Source organism: Plasmodium knowlesi, assembly GCF_000006355.2.
Source record: "Plasmodium knowlesi strain H genome assembly, chromosome: 13".
NCBI classification, from domain to species: domain Eukaryota; phylum Apicomplexa; class Aconoidasida; order Haemosporida; family Plasmodiidae; genus Plasmodium; species Plasmodium knowlesi.
The window spans coordinates 1,829,379-1,853,304 of record NC_011914.2 but is presented as its reverse complement, the minus strand read 5'-3'; the positions used below and the strand labels follow the sequence as shown (position 1 = coordinate 1,853,304).

General features: G+C 39.0%; 6 protein-coding genes across 6 annotated transcripts; 3 read left to right on the top strand and 3 right to left on the bottom strand.

The window, feature by feature from the left end:
* Positions 1 to 581: 581 nt before the first annotated feature.
* On the top strand, positions 582 to 1,994 carry PKNH_1341600 (NADP-specific glutamate dehydrogenase, putative; the record flags this gene model as incomplete). The annotated part of the gene is made up of 1 exon (XM_002260791.1): positions 582 to 1,994. The coding sequence occupies one exon, from the start codon at positions 582 to 584 to the stop codon at positions 1,992 to 1,994; it is 1,413 nt and encodes a 470-aa protein (XP_002260827.1).
* Positions 1,995 to 3,228: 1,234 nt separating this feature from the next.
* PKNH_1341500 (conserved Plasmodium protein, unknown function) lies at positions 3,229 to 11,964 on the bottom strand (the record flags this gene model as incomplete). The annotated part of the gene is made up of 1 exon (XM_002260790.1): positions 3,229 to 11,964. One exon carries the CDS (start codon positions 11,962 to 11,964, stop codon positions 3,229 to 3,231), a length of 8,736 nt encoding a protein of 2,911 aa, XP_002260826.1.
* Positions 11,965 to 14,555: 2,591 nt separating this feature from the next.
* On the bottom strand, positions 14,556 to 15,686 carry PKNH_1341400 (conserved protein, unknown function; the record flags this gene model as incomplete). Its single annotated transcript, XM_039113573.1, has 5 exons — positions 14,556 to 14,604; positions 14,717 to 14,805; positions 14,976 to 15,048; positions 15,219 to 15,367; positions 15,633 to 15,686. 5 exons carry the CDS (start codon positions 15,684 to 15,686, stop codon positions 14,556 to 14,558), a joined length of 414 nt encoding a protein of 137 aa, XP_038969949.1.
* A 502-nt stretch (positions 15,687 to 16,188) lies between these two features.
* PKNH_1341300 (lysine--tRNA ligase, putative) lies at positions 16,189 to 18,195 on the top strand (the record flags this gene model as incomplete). Its single annotated transcript, XM_039113572.1, has 1 exon — positions 16,189 to 18,195. The coding sequence occupies one exon, from the start codon at positions 16,189 to 16,191 to the stop codon at positions 18,193 to 18,195; it is 2,007 nt and encodes a 668-aa protein (XP_038969948.1).
* Positions 18,196 to 18,675: 480 nt separating this feature from the next.
* PKNH_1341200 (prefoldin subunit 2, putative) lies at positions 18,676 to 19,629 on the bottom strand (the record flags this gene model as incomplete). Its single annotated transcript, XM_039113571.1, has 4 exons — positions 18,676 to 18,781; positions 18,935 to 19,008; positions 19,217 to 19,340; positions 19,490 to 19,629. 4 exons carry the CDS (start codon positions 19,627 to 19,629, stop codon positions 18,676 to 18,678), a joined length of 444 nt encoding a protein of 147 aa, XP_038969947.1.
* A 2,610-nt stretch (positions 19,630 to 22,239) lies between these two features.
* Positions 22,240 to 23,415, top strand: PKNH_1341100 (inner membrane complex protein 1l, putative; the record flags this gene model as incomplete). Its single annotated transcript, XM_039113570.1, has 1 exon — positions 22,240 to 23,415. One exon carries the CDS (start codon positions 22,240 to 22,242, stop codon positions 23,413 to 23,415), a length of 1,176 nt encoding a protein of 391 aa, XP_038969946.1.
* Between the last annotated feature and the right edge of the window lie 511 nt (positions 23,416 to 23,926).

Below are 23,926 nucleotides of genomic sequence, written 5' to 3'. Positions count from 1 at the left end.
TTGGAAGGACAGCTCAAAATTTGAAGTGCCAAAATAATTGCGCAACAGACAAGTACCTCCATCTGCGAAACAGTTCGACCGGTAATATCGACACAAGAAAAATGGGGCCAAGCTGACGTGGCACTTTTGCATGCAGTATATTATTGTTCTGTTCATCCTTAATCATTCATCGCTCATTATTTTATTTTATTTTATTATTTTTTTTTTTTTCTTCCAAAATATTTATTTCTTGCAGTGATATTTTCGCCCTTCCAACCAATCCCGCTTCAATACAATTCCTCCCTTTCGAATTTTTCTTTTTTTTTTTTTTTTTTTTTTTTTTTAACATTTAATAAAGTCCAAACCATTCACAGTGGTTGCCCCATCTTAACCTTTTTGCGCACGAGTCCTTTTTTAATTCTGATCGCTGCCATTTTTTTTTCGTCCCTCCGCTCATTCTCAATCACTCGATATAACTGCGCTTCTTCGATAAAACAGTTAACCGAGCAGTTTTTTTCCTACAAAATCGCTTGGCCTGTTTGTCCGAATTTCGAACAAAATTTAGGTGATTTTTATTCCCATTTCTCCTCCCCCTGGACAAGATGCAAAAGGAACGCGACTCGACAGGGAGGTTCGTGGTGGTGGACAAAAGTGCGGCGAACTACGAAGCCCTGATTGAGGAGGAAATGAACAAAGTGTACGAGAGGGTAAAGAAATTAGATGCTAATCAGGAAGAATTCTTGCAGGCTTTTCACGAAATCCTCTACTCGCTCAAACCGCTCTTTATGGAAGAACCGAAATATTTGCCCATCATTGAAATGCTATCAGAGCCTGAACGTGTTGTCCAGTTTCGTGTGTGCTGGATGGACGATAATGGCATCCAACGCAAAAACAGATGCTTCAGAGTTCAATACAGTTCCGTCCTCGGACCATACAAAGGAGGACTTCGTTTCCACCCTACTGTAAATTTATCCATTGTGAAATTCTTAGGGTTTGAGCAAATTTTTAAAAATTCTTTAACGGGTCTTTCCATGGGAGGGGGAAAAGGTGGTTCCGATTTTGACCCCAAGGGGAAATCAGATAGCGAAATTATGAAGTTCTGCCAAGGATTTATGAATGAGCTGTACAGGCACATTGGTCCGAACACAGATGTGCCTGCAGGGGATATCGGTGTTGGAGGAAGAGAAATTGGCTACCTATTCGGCCAGTATAAAAAGATAGCGAATAATTTTAATGGTACTTTAACAGGAAAGAACGTCAAATGGGGAGGATCCAACTTAAGAACGGAAGCGACAGGATACGGATTAGTCTATTTCGTTTTGGAGGTTTTAAAATCGCTAAACATTCCAATAGAAAAACAAACAGCAGTAGTTAGTGGAAGCGGAAATGTAGCCCTCTACTGTGTTCAGAAATTGTTACAACTCAATGTAAAGGTATTAACCCTAAGTGACAGTGACGGGTACATATTGGAACCAAACGGATTCACAAATAGCGATCTGAATTTTATTATAGATTTGAAGGAAGTGAAAAAAGGAAGAATCAAAGATTATTTGAAGCATTCTTCAACAGCCACTTATTTCCCAAATGAGACACCTTGGAGTGTTCCATGTACTTTGGCTTTCCCTTGTGCTACCCAGAATGAAATAAATCTTGAGGATGCCAAGAAATTACATAAAAATGGATGTCTTCTAATCGGTGAAGGAGCAAATATGCCATCCACTGTAGAAGCCATTAATTATTTTAAGTCAAATAAAATTATTTTCTGTCCTTCTAAGGCTGCCAATGCTGGGGGCGTAGCCATTAGTGGACTTGAAATGGCGCAGAATTTTCAGTTCACCAAATGGACCATGGAAGACGTAGATCAGAAGCTCCAAGAAATTATGAAAAATATTTTCGTAGCATGTTCGGAAAATGCCTTCAAGTATACAAAGGATAAGTACGACTTGCAAGCGGGAGCAAACATTGCTGGTTTTTTGAAGGTTGCGGAGTCCTACATCGAGCAGGGTTGCTTCTAGGAGAGGGGGGAATCTAGGCAATGGAAGATTGCTCCGCGTGATATAACACATGCCCACTCCTCTTCTCTCCATTTTAAGTGGCACATTAAGCAAGACGTTAAGTGACATATTGACGGTTGCTTTTAATAGTTGCTCCGCCACCATCTATCCATTTTTACAACCCCCTTTATGAGCGCCCTCCAAATTAATACCAACGATATCACGACGAGTGCATCCTTCACTGCACTCGTGGCGGCCTTGATGAATGTGCTGCATATCGTTAAAATCATACACGAAAGTACACATGTGTTTATTTTCCCGTTCTTCACATGCCCGTACGTGAATGATTTATCGCAAATGCGCATACCTGCTGTGTGTGCATATCGTTCTGCACCTTTTCATGTAAACACAAAATCCAGTAGAAAACTAACCCCACTGATGAAAATAGCTCACCGTAAAAAATGGGTCCTTTCATACGGCATGTGGGACGCCTGACCCAGGGAGCATAAAAATGAGCGGAGGTTCCTACAACCGCTATCAAAATTTTGCAATGTAGAGGAAAACGAAATAAGGCAACCGACCAAGTATAATCTCACCGGAAAGGAAAAGGATAGTCATCCATGCAATGTGAAAAGTCAATGTGCTAAAGAAATTTACACATGGTAGGGGAAAATGCCAGTTGAAGCATACCGTGGGGGGGATGAGGGTACCCGGATTATGCTACAACTTTTTTAAAAAAATATAAGTTTTTTCTCTTTCCTCTGTTTGTCTTTTTTTCAAAGTTGTAAATATGCTTTTTTGTGTAACTAAAACAATGTGAATGTTACGAATAAGCGCTCTATTTGTGAGGAGCAGAGAGAGTAACGAAAATAACGCAAAGGGAAAGGGGGGGAGGGGTCTTTTCTACGTATGTTGTGTAGTGGACACAGACAACACGTCGTATTAGCTACCTTCACATGGGGGAGAGATTGGTCACACTGAGAGAAAAAGGAGAAACAATTCAGGTAGAATACAAAAAAAAAAAAAAAAAAAAAAAAAGCCATAAAAAAAATATTCCGACTTTAATAACGGATGCGAATATTCAAAACATTATGTGTATGTTTTCCAAAAAAAGGGGGTAAGACAAAAATGTCAACCTGTGGAGGAGAGAGCAAGAAAAACAGGTTCTCATACGCGCATGTAACTACAGTTATCGCTTCTACGAACGTGCATACTCTGATATTCGCTACATAATTGCACTAGAGCAGAGATACCCTCACAATATTTCAGTAATGCTCATGCTCCACTTGGGTACATCATTATCCAACATGTACTTTAATTTTTCCCGCAAAGGAGATAAAAAGATTTTCTTTAAATTATTACTTTCAATAAATTTATTAATCTTATCATCAAGGATATCCTCACAAGTGAATTTAATTTGCCCCCATTCACGTTCTCCCAGCTGAATACTCAACTGAAAGGCTTTTGTCATTGTACTCTTCTTTTGTGTATTCTCTGTGTGTTCCTCTGTGTTCGAATGATTACCACTATTACGTAATCCAAAGAAGGGAGAAAATTTCCTGTTTTTTCCGAATGAATTTTCTCTTTTTACAGACATATTATCTGTGTAAGTATATTCCCTTGCAGAACATGCTGTCTTGGAACCTTTGGCCATGTTATATATGTGATCCGCGAATTGATTATTTGTCTGTTCTATACACTGTATGCTTTTGAAATTTATTTCGTTGTACTTTAGGTCGAATTTGCGCGCTTCTTCAGATTTATCCCATTCTATGGACTGGTTTGGCTGGTGGGGAATATCTACGTTCCCACTCGAACAAACTTTTTCACCATTCGTTAAGTCGTGCTTCGAAGTCACGTGAGAGGCACTTTCGTGAAGGAATTTATTTGGATGCGTGCCATTATGATGGGCGCCCTTTTTTATTATCAGGGGGTCGTCAAGGAAAGTCACTGCTCGTTGTGTGTTCCCCTTTACCTTGTTGGGCGACGAAAGCGAGCTTGCTAATTTGGCCCCGTCTTGGTTCGGCTGCTTGGCTAAATTGCTGACAGGATATTCAGTTTGAACTTTCTGTTTTTCTCTTGGGGGATTCTGCTTCATGAGACATGGTCCTTGGGAGTGATAGCCACTGGGGTTCTCCTTCTGTCTGTGCATATTTATTGGGGGGATACTGGGATTCCCGCTTGGAGGAAACATGTGAACCGTGTTATGGGGTGTACACTGTGGCCAATGAGCGTAGGGGGAGGGAAGTTGTCCCGTTCTTCCAGGTACCACCACCCGACGGGCGTCACCCCATGGGGCATATGCACCTCCTTCCTTCTGCACGTTCTTATCAACATGGTGTGGCGCAAATCCAACAAGGTTGAAGTTGCCACGGGAAGGAGATCCTGCAGCACCACTTAACTTCTGTTGATTCGTTTTAAAAGTGGGAAAATTATTTCCTGTTGCTACATTTGGCACTCCTTGTGTATATAGAAGCCTACATTTTTTGAGGTGCTCTTTTTCCAAGTTACCATTTTGTGCAGCATATGTATTCCCCCCAAATGGTGCATAGTTACACATAAGGGGTTTTGGCACTGTTCTTCCAAAATAATCCTCCTTTTCTTTTTTTAAAACAGTTTGATAATTTACTCCATGCTGATTTAGGCATGCTTCTTTCATTTGTACCTCATTAGGAGAATTACAATTCGGTAGATAGTATCCATTCTTGGACTGATCAATACTGTTTGGTATTCTTATACCACCATAGGTGTGTATATTTTGTTGCATATAAGGATAAAGAGGGCTCTTCCCCTGATTTATGTTCCTCTTATGATTTTCTAGGTGAGCTGCTATGCCTTCCTCATTAAAGGAGAACATTTTAATGTTATTGTTTATTCTGGGCATGTTGGCTCCCACAATGGGCTTGTATAGTGATGGCCCGTTATTTGATGAATCCTTCTGGGGTAAATGGATGTCGATGTTTCCATGCATGTTTGCATGGAGTTTGTTTGTTGGGTTGTAGGCGCCATTGGGGAGGCTGCTGATGGGGTTGATGTTTTGGCGACTGTTGGTGATCGGGTTGATATTCTGGCGACCGCAGTTGATGGAGTTGATGTTTTTCTGATCGTTACTGGGTCCCCCTTGCCCAGGTAGAACCGCCCCATGGAGACGGTCTGTTATTTCCTCATTGAAATATGTCTGGAAAGTAGGAGAGGTTTCTTTCTTGTAAGAGCTGTTATCTCCCGCATTGTTAAGGTCTTTATGGGGGGCATTGCCTCCATTTGGGGGGTAATTATTTGCGCCTGTTTGGGGTTCCCCATTGTGGGGGAGTGCCCTCAGAATTGGTAAGCCCTCCTCATCAATGTTGCTTTTTCTAAGAGGTAGGTTTATACCACCATGCGGTGTATCCTTAGTGATACTCTCATCACAAGGGGGAATTCTTGATGCAAATTCTTTTCCATATGTTTCGGCATTTGGGTTGGTAGCCATTTGTGTGGGTGCCTTGGGACAGTTCATTCCATTGTAGTTCTGTCTCAAGGCGTAGAGGGAAGGGTTCATATACCGACCTTTACTGGTGGCAGACTTATCGGTGTTGTATAGAGGTGGAACGTCCACAGCCCCTTGAGCGCATCTGATATTTCTGTAGTTGTTGCTTCTGTACATTAGATCCTCTGAGTTGTGCATTTTCTTTTCCATCCCGTTGGTAGTGCCGCTCAGAAGGCCACTTGGAACACCACTTCGCAAACAACTTGGCGAACGCTCCTTCACAATGTGCACAAATTTATTTGCAAAATCTCTGCCTAAGTTATGCCTCAATGTATTGTTATCCTGGAGTAAGTAACCCCCGTTAGGTAAATTTACCATCCCGTTGGTTTTGTTAAAATAGGGAGGCTGTGCGTATTTCATTTTGCCGTCCTCTGCACGTGTGTGTAATTGCACAGGTATGTTTGTGCTCGGCAATTTTGCTACCTTGTCTGGCACGACACCACACACCGGATTATACATGGCGGCGCTTCTACCCTGGTGTGTTTTGTAAGGACATTCCCCTGGTATAGTGTACTTGCTCTCTGGTGGGTAAGAACCTTTGGTAAACCATGAACCGAATTTGTGAATCAATTTACCATTCGGGATGGTATTTTGCGTGTTCAGTCCAATAGGAGCACTCGCTTTATTCGCTACATTTCCATTTTTTTGCAAAATCCATCTGTTGCAATTCGAGTCGGCCGTCTGTTTAGCATCGGGTCTATTTAGCAGACTCCATTTGGCAACCTCGTCCCTAAATGTGGATTCTTTGTCAGTTCGAAAATTTTCCTTGGAGAGTTCTTCTCCCTTATCATGTGAAGGGGTGTTCCCCAAAATGGGTACATGTTCCTTCGATTCACTTGCGCATTCCTTTATTTCTACTTGGACTTCGGCAGATACCGAGGGCCCATCCAAATGAGGGGAGTCCTCATCATTGCTCTTGTTGGCATTTCTAATTTCACTCAACACGTTTACTTCATTTTGTTCATCTTTTCCCTGCGTTACTTCCAAACCTTCTGCGTCCTTGTTTTCGTTTGTGTGCAGGAATGTACCACTTGAGAAGACTAGGTTTGATGTAGAATTGAATTTTTTCTCGGCTAAGTGTGGATCTCCACTTGATAGATGTGAGTCGTTCTTCAAACCATTTTCTTTTTTCCATTTTTCCATGGAAGGGATCTGTACGAAGCTGTTATGAACGTGCCTTCTAGAATTGTCTCCCTTTGACTCTTTTCCGTTTGGAGGGAAATTTACACGGGTTAAACCCCCGAAGTGGTGGCTCCTAATCATGCGTGGATTATTCTCCTTATTAATGCCTTCTACTTCATGAACAGTGGTCATACATTTTTCGTTTTTCTCCTTTGTCCATTTCTCACTTATTACCCTACCTATCTGTGCTAGCTTTTCTTTTTGATCGCTCAACATGGGAAGACGTTCCTCCACCTTAGAGGATCCATTGTCTTCAGTTAAAATATTTGTCGCGTCGCCAGATTTGCAGTTTCTGAAAAAATTTGTTTTGAAATTATTTTTTTCTCCCTTGAAGGGTGAACCACCATTAGGTAGTCCATTCTCCTTTTGAGATTCTACACTACTGTTACCATTCTCGTATGAAACGTTAAAGGAGCGTGTGCTTGGAAGTATAAAAGAACGACAAGTTGTATCTTCCTTAACTAGTGAAGGATTTGAAAAGAGTCTATTCGAATCTGGCATTATATTATGTGTCCCTTTTTCTATCAAGAATTTTGTATATTTTAAATTACCTTCGCTATTTTCCTCTAAGTAGTTATTAATATTGTGGTATTTTTCTAAAATGTGATCCTCCTCTTTAACGGTTGCTGTTATGTAACTAGCATTGGGTTCCTCCACTGGCGGAAGTTCACTTTCAGTGGGTTGCTCACTTTGGTCTTTTTCTTCATGTGATGAGCCCCTATCATAATGTTGATGCTTATCTTCTTCATCATCGCTAGACCTGTCCTTCTCCTCTACTGGAGATGTTCGAGCATCACCCATATCGGGCCGAACAGTTTGGAATTCCTTCTTTATTTTATTTTTGTTAATTTGGCTAACATTTAGAAGTAGTTCGTCATAGGTAGAGCTATTCACTCCACCTTCATTTCGAGTAGAGTCATTTATTTTGTTTGACTCAAACATTTGAGGAATCTGCTGGTCATCAACATTATGGTTACTGTGGCCACTGCTATGTTCATGTGCCAAGTTCGGGGCCCCTCCTAAATTAATGCCAATATTAACATTTTCCATTACGACGTCGCTTCCGTCAGAAGAGATATCATCGTCGAAGGAGGTAGAAGAATGATCATCCAGGGAGATGTCTTTCCCCTCCTCTTCTAACAGATAATCGTGTGTGTTTTGTCCCTCCGAGTTTGTAAAAAAAAGGGGTTCGCCATTTTTGCCCCTCTCAGGAATGTTTCTCGAGGTACTGTTCGAGTCACCTTTCTTTTCCCTGGCCAATTGTCTTGATGGCACCTCTTTCGGTGCACTTTTTTCCGCATTTAACATCCCATTTCTGACATCCCCATCTTTGTTAAACGTAACAGAGGAAGGCGTTTTCAATTTAAAACGTTCAACATTGTATTTGGTTAGATAAAATGAAGCGGATCCATATAGCCATAGACTAGACACGACACTGCTATACACATGAATAGTGATGTTATAAAAAACATCAGTCTCTGCATTCTGCAAAATAATACTAGATGACTTATAAATTTTAGATTCGGTTGATTTAATGAACCCATCGACAAACTTGGTTGTGAATAACTTAAACTCTAGACTTCTTTTCGGTAACTTGTGTTGTGTGTGTTTTAGTAGCTCTTCATTATTTGAGTCTACGTTGATTTTTATGTAAATGCTTTTACATTTGTATGATACTTCTATATCGAGGGGATATTTTTCCTTTTGGTTCTTTTTTGATAAAATTGATTTTCGGGAATTTATGTTGTAATCATCATCTTTGAGGGATTCCACCATTTGTGTCCCCACGGAGTCGTCTTTCATGTTACCTCCCATTATGTCCTTCATCCTGCACAATGTGTTTCTTTTTGGGACCGATTCTTTTGGGGTTTCCTTTTTTCCTTCCCTTCTGGATTCGCATTTTGATTCCTTTTTCCCTACCCCCTTGACCTCCCATTTGGAATTCTTACCACCTCGTCCATTATTTTTGTGGTAAGGAACGATAGAGCTCCTCCGCACAGATTCCCTTTCTCGAGATATCATTTCCTTCATTTTCGCCAAATTCTGTTTTCGTATGTGAGTGAAGGTGCTGATATTTTCTGTCGCGTGCGAATCACAGCTGAAGTTAGAATTGTTGAGGGAGCGAATAGGGGGGTGATCATAGGAACTGGAGCTATGACAAGATGGGATAGTGTAAATTTTATTCTTGTCTTCCTTTTCGATTAAGTCTACTTGAATATTCCGATCTGTATCCTTTTTAGACGATCCCTTTTGATAAACGATAGTCTTATCTTTATTCTTCATTTTTTTCCTCTCTAGGATAATTTTTCCTGTTCTGCTTAAATTTACATATTGTTGACTTCCGTTGTGGTGCCTCTGTTGTCGTTCCTCCTTGACAATTTTCGTCGACTTAAGTGGCTCGTTACGCATTTGTACTGCATACATAGGAATATTATTGTGCTTAGAAATAAAAGGAGATTTTATCTTAAGTCCTTTGTTGGTGTCATTTTTCTTGTTTCCTATTTTGGGGCATCTGCGTAATGCTGTGTTTGTCTGTTTTTTTGTGTACTTTTCTTCCTTCAAAAGGTCGTGCTTCACATGGTTGTTATTCATGGGGGTGTCTTCCTTTTTGGCGCTCGTCCGGCCGCTTCCTCCACTTTTGCAAATTTCCCCCTTTCGCTTTAGATCAATCAATTTTAGCGAATCGGAGAGGTTGGAAAGGGTGGAAAGGTTGGACAGGTTCGAAAAATTGGGGCGATTAGGACGGTTTGGACGGTTTGGACGATTAACCCGATTGGGGGTTTCTATCTTCTCACCATTTAGGTGCGCTTCGGCTAAGTCTACGTTTTTCACCAACTCGACTAGTCTATCCTTTGGTGGCGTTTCCACCTTTTTGGTTATTTTCTGTGGCAAACCGTCGCGTCCGCTTTTCAGCGCCCACTTTGCATAGCCAGTCTTTCCAGTTTTATAGTTACCCTGTTTTTTTGCGTTATTTAATAACTCTTCCCGTAAATGGCTCTTAGAAAAAATCAGAGGGTTCCCTCTTTTGTTTTTTCTCTCAGACCAGGATGTTGATTTGATCACTCGGTTCACTTCTCTTTCTTCTTCCGCCTCTTCCTGGCTGAGTGAACCAAAACGAGGGGACACGAAATATGCGTCCTCTTCCTTCCTAGCAGGCTCTTCCACCTGTCTTGTCTTCTTCACCTTTTCTTCCAACGAATTCGCGTACTTTGTTTTCTCATTGGCCTTCTTAATTTGCCTAATATAGTTGATACTTCTACTAAGCTTATCCTTCTTGTGAACGAATTCTTCATCCGTGTAGCTTTTCCTCTCTATAAAGGAGCCACATTTGGAGTCCTCATTTTCTAGCTCTCCTTTGCTCCCCACAAATGGTTGCATAAAATCAGACATGAGAGGATAGGTAAGGTTCTCTTGACTGTTAGTCATTTGCTCATTTTTTAGACTTTCTATACTTGGATTATATTTTTCCCTATTTATAAGGGCGTATTTTGCCGGGGTGAACTGGACCTTCCCGTATGCCCCCCCTTCATGTACAGAGTAGGAGCCATTGGTATTTTCATCGTTTTGATTATTCAATAGGCAATAATTATTTCCTCCCCCTCCATGAAATTCGGTAACATTTGTTTCCCTGGGCAGATAGTAATCCATTTGTTCTTCTGCGATATTTTCTGTATATCCCAATTTGTTTTCACCCTGATCAGCGTACCCATATTTGTTCATAGAATCTGTCACGCCGCTGTTATTGCATAGGAGAAACGTATTATCATCCGATTTGCTCCTTTTGGTTTTGCTGAATGGATCCTTTAGAACCCTTTTGGATGGGTTCACCATCTGTCTATTGTGGCTCATTTTTAAGGTGGCTCCTTCTTTCACCTCCCGGAGTTTTTCTATCTTTTGTTCGTTACCCTGAGGTGGCACTTCATAACGCTTGATGCATCCTTCAGCCACCTTTATGTTATTAACATTAGTGCAGTTGTATAAACGTGTGGTCATTTCTTTCTTTGGAGCAGCTTTAGGATTCCCTGCGTAATTATCATCCAGGTTGTCTACACCAGGTATATTACCCGATGGAACACCCTTATTTTGGGTTATCTTCAACTGGAATGCTCTAATTATGTCACTTAGACTCTGTTCGGTGTTGTTAAATTTGTTCAGTTCACTTTGGGAGTCATCCTGATTTGTTGAGGCGTTTGTCTTTTTCAGTGCACCTTCATTAACACGACTTCGTAGCTGCGTACTTTTCTTCGGGTCATTTGATTTCATCACATTGCCAGTGCTCAAGTCGACTTCATCTTCGTGATCATTATAGTCGTCATCATGGTTGCCTCCATCAGATATTATTCCAAAATGTGGCACATCTGCCAAATGTTCTCGGTGCCTTTTGGTGCTACTTCCGCTGATACCTCGGGTTCCATTTTTTCCTCTTTCAATTTCATTCATGTGGTTCCTCTCCAGTGCACCGCTTTGATCTATGGAGGAGGAATTATTACTTCCGTACACCTCTTTCGTTATCTTAACAAAGTCCTTCTTTCCTTCAGCAGCCGAGCTGATATCAGCATCGTGAATTCTTTCTTTTTGTTTATTTATTTCTTTCTGATGGGTTCTTTCTTTTTGGCAGATGTTTTCTTTAACACCCACATGATTTGCAGTCCATTCTGTTTTTATAAGCCTGGACGGGAGGGTGCTGGATCCTTCATTTGAGATTTTCTCCTCCCTCCTTTGGTGTAAAGGCTGTAGTGAATTCCACATTTCGTACTGCGTTGGTAGTGCCATTCGTTTCTCCCTGTCATATGGCGTACCATCCATTTTGGAGCTCCAGTGAGGATGATTTGGACCCTCGTAATGGTTGTTCCTGGGGGGGAAATGCCCTTGACGGAATCTGATATCTAGCGAATCCTTCCTTCCGAAGACAGGTTCTCTTCCCATCTCACTAATGCTCTTCTCATCACTTGTGTTATTTTGTCTACCTTTGGATCCTACCTCTGGTGACATACCACTAGCGGTGATACTTTCATTTTCCACATTTTGCAAAATGTGAGTAACCACCAAGTCATGGTTCTCCTTTTCCATCTCCGTTGTGTTCATGGTTAGCTGTTTTGATGAGTGACTACCATTTAATGCCTTAGGATTAGCCGAATGATAGATCAAATCCATAGGCTTGCTACGAAGAAATATGTCTTCTTCCCTCGGGTAATTCGTCTCATTACATGCGCTCCTTGCGGGTGTGCGAAGTGGAGAGCGGTTGGGGGCGCTGATCAACTCTGGTGCGACTTTGTTCTTCATCTCCAATTTGAGTATGCTATTTTGTGGAGCAGTATTCTTTCTTTTCATAAAGGGGAATGGAAAAGAAAGGGGGGAGAAAGACGGGAAGGGAAGGGAAGGGAGGGGGAAAAATGAAAAAGGCATTAGTGAATCACAACCTTTAGATTTATTAAGAAACTTTTATTTTTGGAGTGTTATCCTCTCCCTGTTTCAGCATTCCGCTGTAACTTGGATGTCAAATATCTGAATCTTGACTTGTCTCAGTAGGTTATTTGTCACATCTGGTTATGTAACTCCCTTTTCGAATCAGCAATTGATTTATCCCCTTTGAAAATGTTTTTTTTTTTTTTTTTCCAGGCAATTTCTTAGTGCATTGCAGTGTGATATAACGTAAATGTGAAGAAATTGTCTGGTTTATTTGTTTCACTCCTTCGGCAGTATTCTCTGTAGAAATTTTTTTAGCTGAACGCAGAGTGATTGCTCGGGTTCGTTAGGGGGTACACTGTTGGCGTTGTTATTGGAAATGGAAGGATAAAAATGGCAATGAAGTGATTTTTTTTTTTTTTAACAATGTGTTTAGATTATTTTTTGAATTCTTTTACAACATTTTTTGAACTCCTTTTCAATATTCTTTAGGTGTAGATCATTCTTCCACATGGCAGCTTTGTTCAGCTGTCATTCAGTTGAAGTAAGCAAAGGTACACAAGGGCATGTACATGTCAAATAGGCTAAGAAGACAGAACAAAAAAAAAAAAAAAAAAAAGGCTTAAGTAGTGAGTAAATAATTTTTTCATGTGAGTATATTTCGTCATTGTAGATTGTAAGTGAATTTGTGTTTCTTATTGGTGTATTTCATTTATGTTGTTTTTTATTTTATGTGGTTACATTTTAACTTTTTAATACTGCTTTTGTTTTTTTTATTCTGTTCTACTTTTTTTTTTTTTTTTTTTTTTTCGTTCTTCCTTGTTCTATCTTATTTCTACCACTTCGTGTGCTGTTCCACGTTCCGACTTACCACACACCCTAACGTTATTTATTCCTAGCGGGATTTACCCTTTTCCCTTCTGCTGCACTACCTGGACGTTCTGTTTATCCACCAGGAGCGCTGGGATGCAACACTTTCTACTTCCTCCATGTGTTGCCTCAGCATGTGCGAGTCCTTTCATTTTCTTCTCCCGGAGCACGTTGAAGCAGCGTGCGAATGTATGTAGGAATGTATAATAGACGTACAAGAATTTTTTTTTTTTTTTCTTCTTCTTTTTGCCTGTGTGCATACTTACGCAAGCGCAGAAAAGGTACATTTTTTTTTTTTTTTTTTTTTTTTTTTTTTGTAGTAGGGACGAGAACACTATGGTTGAAAAAAAAAAAAAAAAAAAAAGGCGTAAAAATGTTGCACATTCTTATCACCACATCGTTGTACATTAAGGAAAAAATAAAAAGTAGAAAAGAAAGAATTAACAAACATATCCATTCACAGTTGTCTTATTTTTATTTGTGCCCATCCTAGGCATAAATGAATTTTTTTGTGAAAACTATCGTTATGCTGTAAGAGCGGTATCTATACACTTGAACATGTGCACCCTCGGTGGTCCTGCATGCACATCATCAATGCGTTGAGTGCACACCTATTATACGGGAAAGGAAAGAAAAAAAAAAAAAAAGTCCTGCGCATAAAAGGGGGGGTAGGTACTGGGGTATGCAGATATATATAGGTACTCCCCCCCCCAAATGCCTGTGCACCATTGAGCAACAAGAACGACACTACCGTTGCAGGAACGAGCAGAACGTAGAACAAAAAAATATGCAAGCGACTTAAAACGCAGCATAGTCTATTCAACCAAACCCTAACCAATGTGTGTATGTGCAATTTTTTTTTTTTTTTTTTTTAATTTATTTCTGTTAAAAATATACAGGAAGAAGTCCACCTTTATGTAAAGGAAAAAATTCTCAAAGTTTTTTTTTTTTTTTTTTTTTTTCCTTACCCAGGGGACATGTATTCTGTTATAAAAAAAAGCGAAAATCGACCACCTGATAATGAAGTACCTTTGAAAAAGTCTACCACCTCGTTATGCACAAAAGGGGCAGTACGCACAACGTGTAAACTTCAAATGATGTGGCACACTGTTTTTTTTTACACCTTTTATATAAAACATCACAGGGTTGGAAGTATTTTTGCCTCTTTCTTCATTTCATGCACTTGTGTGCCTATTCCGATTTGAAAAGGAAAGGAGTTAAAGAAAAGGGAAACAAGTGGAACGATATAAATGCTTTCCCCCCCTTTTTTTTTTTTTTTTTTTTTTTTTTTTTTTTTTTTTTCGTATTCACCAATTTTAGTCCCCTTTCAAAAACGCTAATGTAATATATTTGGAAATATTCAATTTTGTACGTCTAATTTTCCCACCCTTCTGCGGAGCCCCAATTTGGGGGATAAGAAATCATACAGTTAAAACCTCTTTGAGAGTTTACTTTTAGGTAGTTAGTAACAGGGGGTAAAGGAGAGCGGAATGTAACACAGCCGAACAAGACAACAGACAAGAAAATTTCGCAAAAAGAAGGATAAAAGGAAGGGTAGAAAAAAGGGGTTACCACGCTCTGCAAAGGAAAAGGCTGTGTTATATCTGATCTTTGCGAGCCCTCAAGAAGTTCCTGTTCTGCAAATTCCTGCAAGAAGAAAAGAATGTGAAAAATATGGATGATGAAATATTCGAGCGAATGTTACTATTGGAGGTGTGCGGTTTCTATCTTTTTCCGTAGACTTCCTCATGTTTATCACTTTTCCTTCATCTTGAGGAGTTGTATTTTCCGCCAGAGGTTCTCTTCCAGCCTCTTTTGTTCTTCTATGATCCTCCTTTTTACTTCCCCCTTTAAGAAGGTAAAAATAAGGTATCCATTTTTTTGTCCAATACAGTTGATCTAGATACAGAAATATTCCTCATAAAGCATTAAAGAAATTATCCTCCCTCCCCCCCCCCCATGTATTAATTTATGCACATATGGATGAATTCACTTTTCGATTCATCCCCTTTTGTTACCCTTTCTTTGTCATAATGTTCCAAATCGTTTTGGTACTCAAGTGCCATGAGTAAATCTTTGTATCCATATGCCCTAATTTGTTGATGGTGCGGCGGGAAGAAAGAAAGGAAACGATTCACAAGGTTCATATGGCTATCATAATAACATTAGGAGGTTAATTGGAGAAGGTTTGCATGCCTGGTCAATTTCCGAATGTGCATATGGCTACATATATACGTATTCACATGGGTGCATGTTTTTACGGGACGTCGTAGTGAATCTCAAGGGGGATGGGCTCCGACGCCTGCCAATTTTGTTGGAAATCCAAAGGGTACAGTAAAGAACTGCTGGGCATAAAATTCAAAGGGTTCATTTCTTCCTTCCTTGCCATGCTCAACCGGGCGAATAGTATCTGCATAATGTTAAAATGGAAAAAAAAAAAAAAAAAAAAGGAAAAAGCAATCCTTTCGCAATTGTACATGGAAGAGTAGTGCACTGCGGCGAAGAGGAGACCCGTTGTCTTCTCCATCCCATAATCAGTACACACACAACAAGGGGAATGAAAACGCTAAGGTGCTATTTTAAATTCTCCCCATTGGTGTGTAGTACAACATATGTGCCTTCCTTATTTATCACTGTCTGCACACGTGCGTCATCTTCTGTATCCCATGGAATACCTGCTGACACACAAATAGAAGGTGAAGTATAAGAATCTTCTTCACGACATTCATTTTGTTTTTACAATGTTGTATAAGTTACAAAAAGAGGAGTCTTGCTCTACAATTTTCGTACACACAAAAGGTTAACAAATCACATGTGCCAGATGAAAATGTAAAAACTTTTCCGTTTTTTTTTGTTTTTCCGTGTGGAGACCATTTTACGCATGTCTTGTATCATGTTGGCAATGTTGCGAATGTTTAATGGCATCTCCTCTCAATCTTTGCCTACATGTATGTACACGTGTAGATCATTAAATGGGGTCGCGGAACGCACGCCTTTGGCGCAGTTCTGAAGGATTAAAAAAAAAAAAAAAAAAAAAAAAAAAAAAAAAAGAATAAATATTGAATCAGTGCTACGAGCTTCAAACCAAGCAGGCGAACGAACGAGCGAAAGCCGCTAATTGCGCCGATCGGCGGAAAACAACACGACGATGAGAACGAAGTGAGTGGTGACAATGAAGAGGCAAAGCAGAGGAGGGGGAATATTGACCTTTTGAAGGAAAGAAAAAAAAAAATGAAAAAGGGGAGAACAACTCCGCACCTGCTAGTACTACTACTATGGTCATTCGTATGGTCCTTCTTTCTCATTTGTAATCGCGCAAGCTGCTTCAGATATGGCAGTAGCGAAGCAAAGGGGGTTCTTACGATAGGGAGAAAAAGGAGTGGCTTTCGGAACAGAAAAAAGGTGTTCGTCCTGCAAAACTATGGGAAGGAATTTTCTGAAAGAGTAAAGAAGCTAAACCACCTATCCAATTTTCTAAAAATTGATGCGTACCCATCGTCCTTCATAAAAAGAACGATAAAGATAGACGAGTTGAAGAGAAAGTATGAGCATTTAGAAAATGGAGAAAAGGACGACAAGGAAAGGTATGTCATATACGGTCGAGTAACAGTCAAAAGGAACGATGGAATGTTCCTGAATGTACAGGATGATGGTGGCACTGTACAAATATATGTCGATGCACATTTGGCGCTTAAGGGAGCAAGCAAATGGAAGGGAAAGAGGAATGATTGTCTAGAGAGCCAAGGGGAGAATGAACAGGGGAAGAAGAATACTTGTCCAGATGCAGAGCAAAATAGGATTAGCTGCAGTCACGGTGATGGTAATGCTACACATGAAGGGGAAAGCCAATTCCCCTTGGGCAAAGAAGGAGAGATTCCCCACAAGGAAAACTCAATAAGAGTGAGAAAAATTATCGAAGTAGGTGATTTCATAGCCATCAAAGGATTTGTTAGAAAATCCCAAAGGGGAGAAATAACATTACACGCAGAAGAAATTTTCCTGCTAGCTAAATCCTTGCATCCCTTGCCAGACAAATATAAAGGAATGAAAGATGTTGAATATAAGTACAGAAAAAGGTACCTCGACTTTTTAATCAACAAGGAAGAAAAGGAAAAAATCCTTACAAGATTTTATGTCATACAAGAAATTAGAAAATTCCTGCTAAAAAAAAAATATACCGAGGTAGATACCCCAATATTACAGTCCATCGCTGGAGGTGCCTCAGCTAAACCATTTGAAACCTTATTAAACTCCTTGAATTTAGTTCTCTATTTAAGAATAGCACCTGAGCTCTATTTGAAAAAATTAATCATAAGTGGAATTTCAGAACAAATTTTCGAATTCAGCAAATGCTTCCGCAATGAAGGCCTAAGTACCATTCACAACCCTGAGTTTACACTTTTGGAAATTTATAAAGCCTACTCTAATTATAAATATATGATTACATTTGTTGAAAAGTTAATAAAAAGTGTGTCGAAGAAAATTTCTCTCCGTTCGAGTGATGATAAGAGTTTGCTGTATGAAAATAAATGGAAAAAAATCTCCTTCATGAAAATACTAAAAGATTATACGTGTGTGGACTTTCTCAACTTGTCGTTCGATGAAGCTTATAATGAAGCAAAGAAATTAAACGTAACATTTGATCAAGGGAAGGAATACTTAAATTGGGGCCTCGTTACTGAGGAGGTTTTCAAACGGAAGGTGGAACCATTTTTAGATAAGCACCCTATTCATATATATCACCTCCCTGCAGAAACATCTCCTCTAGCCAAAACGTTAAGCAAAAATAAAAGGCTGTCCGAACGGTTTGAAACGTACATAGGGAAGATGGAAATAGCGAATGGCTACTCCGAGGAGGCCAACCCTCTAATGCAGGAAAGGAAGTTCATTTCTCAATATACTTTAAAGCATAAAAAGCGTGAAGACCGCAGTATTCACTATACAGATGGGTTTACTCCTCCGGATGATGCTCGTTCAGATGATAATAGAGGGGACCCAAACCATGGCAATATTCCCTCTGGTCAGGAATTTCCCAAAGGACCAGAACAAATTAAATCAAAAATGCAACATATGGAAAATGACCATCACGAAATCGACTACGATTATGTAACCGCCTTGGCGCACGGTTTGCCCCCAACGGGAGGCCTAGGAATAGGCATAGATCGCTTGTGCATGCTGCTGACTAATTCTTCATCGATCAAAAATGTGCTACCATTTCCGATAATTAAGCCACATTGAATTGGGCATGCACACTCTGGGGAATAATATATGCACATAGGCAGGAGTGCCATGTTTTTTTTTATTCTTTTTTATTTTTTGTGTTACGCTTTGTGGAATTTCTCAAACCAAACATGCGTCTTTGTTTGTGAGCTTTGCGAATTTTTACACGGCTCTCCGGTGTAAGTGATTTTTGTAATTTTCCGCACATTGTTATCTCATGCACGTGCACACATGGGGTGTTAATTGGAAAGCATTGAGTTCGCCATGTTAAAAAAAAAAAACTAACTTACACAAAATGAATATGCATCTTATCAAAAACAAATGCATATTATACATGGAAGTATGCATATATACATGTACGTGCACACTAATAAAAAATGAAACCTTTATATGGTGCCAGTTTGGCAGGCTACTAAACAAATAAAAAAAAAAAATTGCAAAAAAAAAAAAAGGTGATAAACTTATAATACACATGTAGAGGGTAATTTGTTCGAGCTATTAAAACATAATCCCTTCCGCCTTTTTGTCCTTGTCGCTAAAACTTCCACTGCTATCTTGAGGCTTCTTCGAAGAAAGGTCGGCTGGTGTTATGGCCGTCTTTGCACTGAGAAAAGGAGTTTTTATTTTTTTTTTTTCAAAGTAGTGTGAACATCATGATAATTTACACCGAGGGGGGTGGGAATAACAAGCATCAAAGAGTAACCACAAAATGTACAAAAAAAAAAAAAAAAAAAGAAAAGAAAACAAGAAAAATTACTTTTTCACAAATTGTGTAAGTTCGGAGTTTTTTTCGTCCAACTTCTTCTGGCACTCGGCTATAATTTGTTCTACCTGCGAAAGTGTTGAAGAAGCGATGCAGAAGTGGTAAAGAAGTAGGGTCTCTCACCCACGTGTGTGGTTGAGCCAAGTCGTAAACTTTGCTCTACAACTAAATGGACAAAAAAAAAAAAAAAAAAAAAAAAAAAATTGTAACAGTTTTATTTGGGGGTGAAGATAAAGACACAAGCTGTGAAATATCTTCTTGTAAAACTGCATATACCTTATTTTTATGATCTACCAAAGCTGGTTTAATTTCACCAACAGTTCTTTCGACCAGTATTTCTCCAACCATTCTGTAGCACCGTCTGTCGGAAGGGACATTCTCCAAGGCTTCCAGTACGAGTCTTTGCAGTTATTACACAAAAGGGGAAGAGAGAAAGAAATATATAATAAAAATATATAAAATGAAAAGATAAAAAATTATAAAGGGAATGCCTGGTCAGTGCAAAATTATTGTGCAACTTTACATTAATTCAAAACATGCTTATCGTACTTGTGTTCGACGACATCTTGGTATAACTCTTCTATCTTGGATACCAGTTGGACCCTATCTTTTTCAATTTGTTCGTACGTTGACTTAGCCTCATTTTGTTCACTCAGACTGGATGTTTGGGTGGTATTCTTAGTTTCCATTTTGTGAAATTCTCATCGAAAATGCAGTTGCAGGGGGTTAGAGTCTCTGTGTATAATTCCAGCCAAAAATGTACTCACGGGGGTGTTTGCTCGAATTGCACGAAGGTTACGAACATACATGTACACAACTTACGTGTACATACGTTCATTCGCGAGCGAAGAAAAAATTTAACAAAAATGTTAACACAAGGGGGGCCATTAATTACGCTTATTCATCATGTTGAATGTATCATTTAGCTGAGAGGAAGAAGAAAAAGAACTTCGCATCACACGTTTGGGAAATGATTGGAGGGGGTCAACACTGTGATGAAAAAATGAAATAAAAAAAAAATAAAAAAAAAAGCGTTCCCATGTTGTGCATTTATTTTTCTATCTTCACTTTTTACATGAATTTTGTAAAGGCTAATTAAATACATATATCATATGCTATTTTTTGGGCGTACCTGTTTTTGCTGCTCTTCTATCTCAGCACACATTGTGAAACAAAATCAGGCTTTTTGGAAGTATATGTACGTATTTCTTTGGGACGCCATTTTATATTTCCTTTTCCATCCATTCCAAATTTTTTCACCAGGGAAAGTACAAAAGTAACACAAAAGTTTTTATTTACTACGTGCTACGTTAAGAAACTGTGTAGATGTTAAGGGGAAATAGAAAAAATGCAGAACTGTGTATAATTTTGACTATTTAATGAATTTCTTTTTTTTTTTTTTAATTTAACCCCTTTGGTAAAAACCCCTTTTTATGTAACGTAAGACTTGTATTTATCCCCCGTTTATAACACATGCACCATTTTTGCAAACCGTTTAAAGACGCAAAACTATGCAAATATTTCAATTGTAGTTTGCAGGTAGTTGCTAGAAAGGGGAACGAATTTGCACGCACATGTGCAAAATAGCACAAGTGTAACTATTTGCGTGAATGTCCACCGCAAAAGGGGTGTATACACGTACGAAAGGGATGCTAAAAAAAAAAAAATGTAACGTATGAACCCTGTGAAATGAATCACAATTCGTTTTGCAGGACAGTTTTTAAAGTAACCAGATAATTTTGCACGCATGGCGAACAGAAAGGACAAATTTAAAACCATGCAATGAATTTTTCTCTTTCTCGCATGGAATTATTTCCAAAAGTATGAATGTAAACGTGCCTCTCTCATGAATGAACTATGGAAGGTTCCGGGAGAGGCGCCCATCCCTGGCACATAGACCTTTTCGGAAGATGTTTTTAAAACGTTTTAAATTTGCCTTACACTTGCAAGTACCTTTTCGCAATATAACCTTATGAAATGCATTCACGTCTTTTCCCCCCCCAAAAGACTTGAAACACCTTTTTCCATTTCGAATATGATTGTCCCCTTCTCCACGTAATTCTCGGCAAGTGAAGAATGAATCATTTGTGGAGCACGTAAAAAGAGATCTATTCGTGGTGGGAAAAAGCAAAAAAGAGAAAAGCTTCCACAAACTTGATCTCCTTTTTAAAGAACAAATTTGCTCCTTGCGCTTTTTTCCCACTGCAACAGGCAGAACTTCGAGTAAATTTTAGAGCTAATCTGGCAAATGAAATGTGATTAAAATGTTTTATCTACATTAGTTATCTAAGCTCCAAAACAGCTATTTTTCTTTTCTTTTTTCATCAAATATGTTGTTGCCTGTTCATAATTTTTATTAAAAAAAAAAAAAAAAATTGCATAAAGCGTTGCATACACTCACGGAGTGCTAACCATTTTGCTAACAATTATAAAAAAAAAAAAAAAAAAAAAAAAAAAATTCTTAACAGTTCAGGTAAAATATGCACAGATAAATATACATACACGTTTGCGTGAAAATGGTACGAAAACACTATTCCTTATACACGAAAAATTAAAGACAGTAATTTTTTTCTTAAGATCACCGCGCCCTGTTCACCTTTTCGTGTTTAGCTCCTCGTTTTAACTTCTTTTTTTTTACACCTTTATTTTAACCGTCTTTTTTTTCTTTTCTTTTCCTGCTCTATCACGTTCTCTATTTTTGCCTAAGTGTTGAGAAGGGAAATTCCCTACACAGCCATTCTTTAAGTAAAAATTCCCAGAATTTTGTCTTTTTTTTTTTTTTTTTTTTTTGTAACTTCCCCCTACATTCTTTTGGTCCTATTCGATACAGATAAGAAACACTCTTGTTTGCATCTTACGTTTAAAATGGTATTATGCAGTACCTGCATTTATTACACTCCTTAAGTTGAACATCTTCTTGACTTTTTTTTCCCCCTTTTTTTTTTTGTTGTCCTTTCTATTTCAATTTTTTGTCATAAGGAAAAATACTGCACAAACGCAAAAACAGCCTTTAAAAAAAAAAAAAACAAATAACTCCCTCATTCCATCATTTACGCATAGTTTATGAAGACGCCTTAACCTTTATGCATGCGCTGACTAATGCGCGTCCCTTTGAGTTTGTACTGCTGTAGCGAAAGTCCATATTTTGGCAAAAAAAGCGTCAAAAGCATATGACGTGTGTCACGCTGCATATGACGCATTTCTTGTGAAACATAGCATACGATTTTCTCATGACATGCTAACACTTTTGGAAAATTGTCAAACGGTGTCTAATCGCTAGTATATCAAATAACACATCGATGGTATTAAAGGGTGAAAATTTGTGCGTAAATTCCCCCCGAAGAATTAGCTACCCAGGTGATGGTTATAACATACAAATGGGGTCTCCGTTTTACGCCGGTAGTGTGGGCGAGTTATGCCACTCCAACCCAGTAATTAGAAGAAGACACCTTCGCGCGTCTCCACTTTTTGGTGCACGTAGATGCAGAGTACATCATTTTCAAAGGCACGCAGAAGTTCCTGTTTTTCGCAAGGCACCGAAGATTGTCGAAGTTCCGGAAGTGAGAGAAGTAACCAGGTTTGTAGATTCCGTAAAGGTGGTAGACATCCCAGTGGAACAGGTCAGAATTGTCCCAAAATTAAAAATAAGAGAAATCGAAAAAATAAGACATGTACCAGGCCCAGTAGAGTACATCGATATTGAACAGGAACATATTGTTCACAAGCCGTACACAAAAGTAATAGAAAAAATTTACGAGGTGCCTGAAGTTGAAGATGTGCAAATAGAGGTGCCAATTTATGTGCCTACACCAGTTGGCCCACCGAAGGATGTCTATATCAATGTCCCTTTGCCGTATGACGTTCCACAATTTTGTTACAAACCAGATAAACAAATTGCACAAGGAGTTCCATACCCTACTTTTCAGAGAGTGTTAAATAATGGTTCTAATTTTTACGCGGGGGAAGATGCCTTCGATGGTTATACATCAGATGTGGATTCCTGTAAAACGGAACAAAGAGAAATGTACTCAGCTGACCAAACGAATCCAAGGGCCACTGGCACAGGAAGCGGGGCAAATGGTGAATATTATAAAAGGGATTATTCTAAAAACGAAACGAATTTGAGCGGGCGCTACATGGGTGAAGAATCGCGCAACTATTATGATTATCAGGATGGGGGTACCCATAACGGGAACGAAAATTACAATACATATGCTAGTAATTACAGATATGATAGCGCAGGGAATGGGATTATGCATAACGAAAATAACTTGAACTCATCTGAACCATTTGATAAATATTATTATTCGTATTCGGCGTATAATGACAATAGGGGGAGACACACCCAAGAGGAGAACTATGAAGACAACAAGAATTATGTGTACAATAACGAATTTTCGGAACAACCGAGTTCACCCACTAAGAGAGCCTCAGCGGAACTTATAGTAAAGCGGTCCAAAAAGTCGTTCTACTGAATGGTGATGCATGGCGTCTGCCACTGCATATACGCCTAGATGTGCGCCCGCTTAGATGTATATTTGCTTATATGTGTGTCTGTCTACATGTGCATCCGCCTACTTGTTCGTCAGTTTACCCATACTTCTTTTTTCCACTTTAAACGTTATAAAAGGCGCGTTGTTAGAATCCCTTTAGCTAATTTTGAAGCGTAGTAACTGCTACTAATCTAAGGAGGGCTAAAAAAAAAAAAAAACGAAGGAAAATTATTCCATCTGCGCATGTACCTGGCTAATGATAAAGCACAAGTGAATGAGTTTACTAGTTCATAGGTACTTATAAGAATATTGCAAACTTTTTTAATCCTCATGGGTTGATGGAGTGTCGGATGAGGCAGGACTCAAAACCTTCATTCATTCTGTGCTGTAAAAATTCACTTTTATGGTGAAATGGGGGTGTAATCCCCACAAAACAGAAAAAAGCTGAAATGATTTAGTTTAGTTTAATGGCATTGCATCTACCATTACTCTT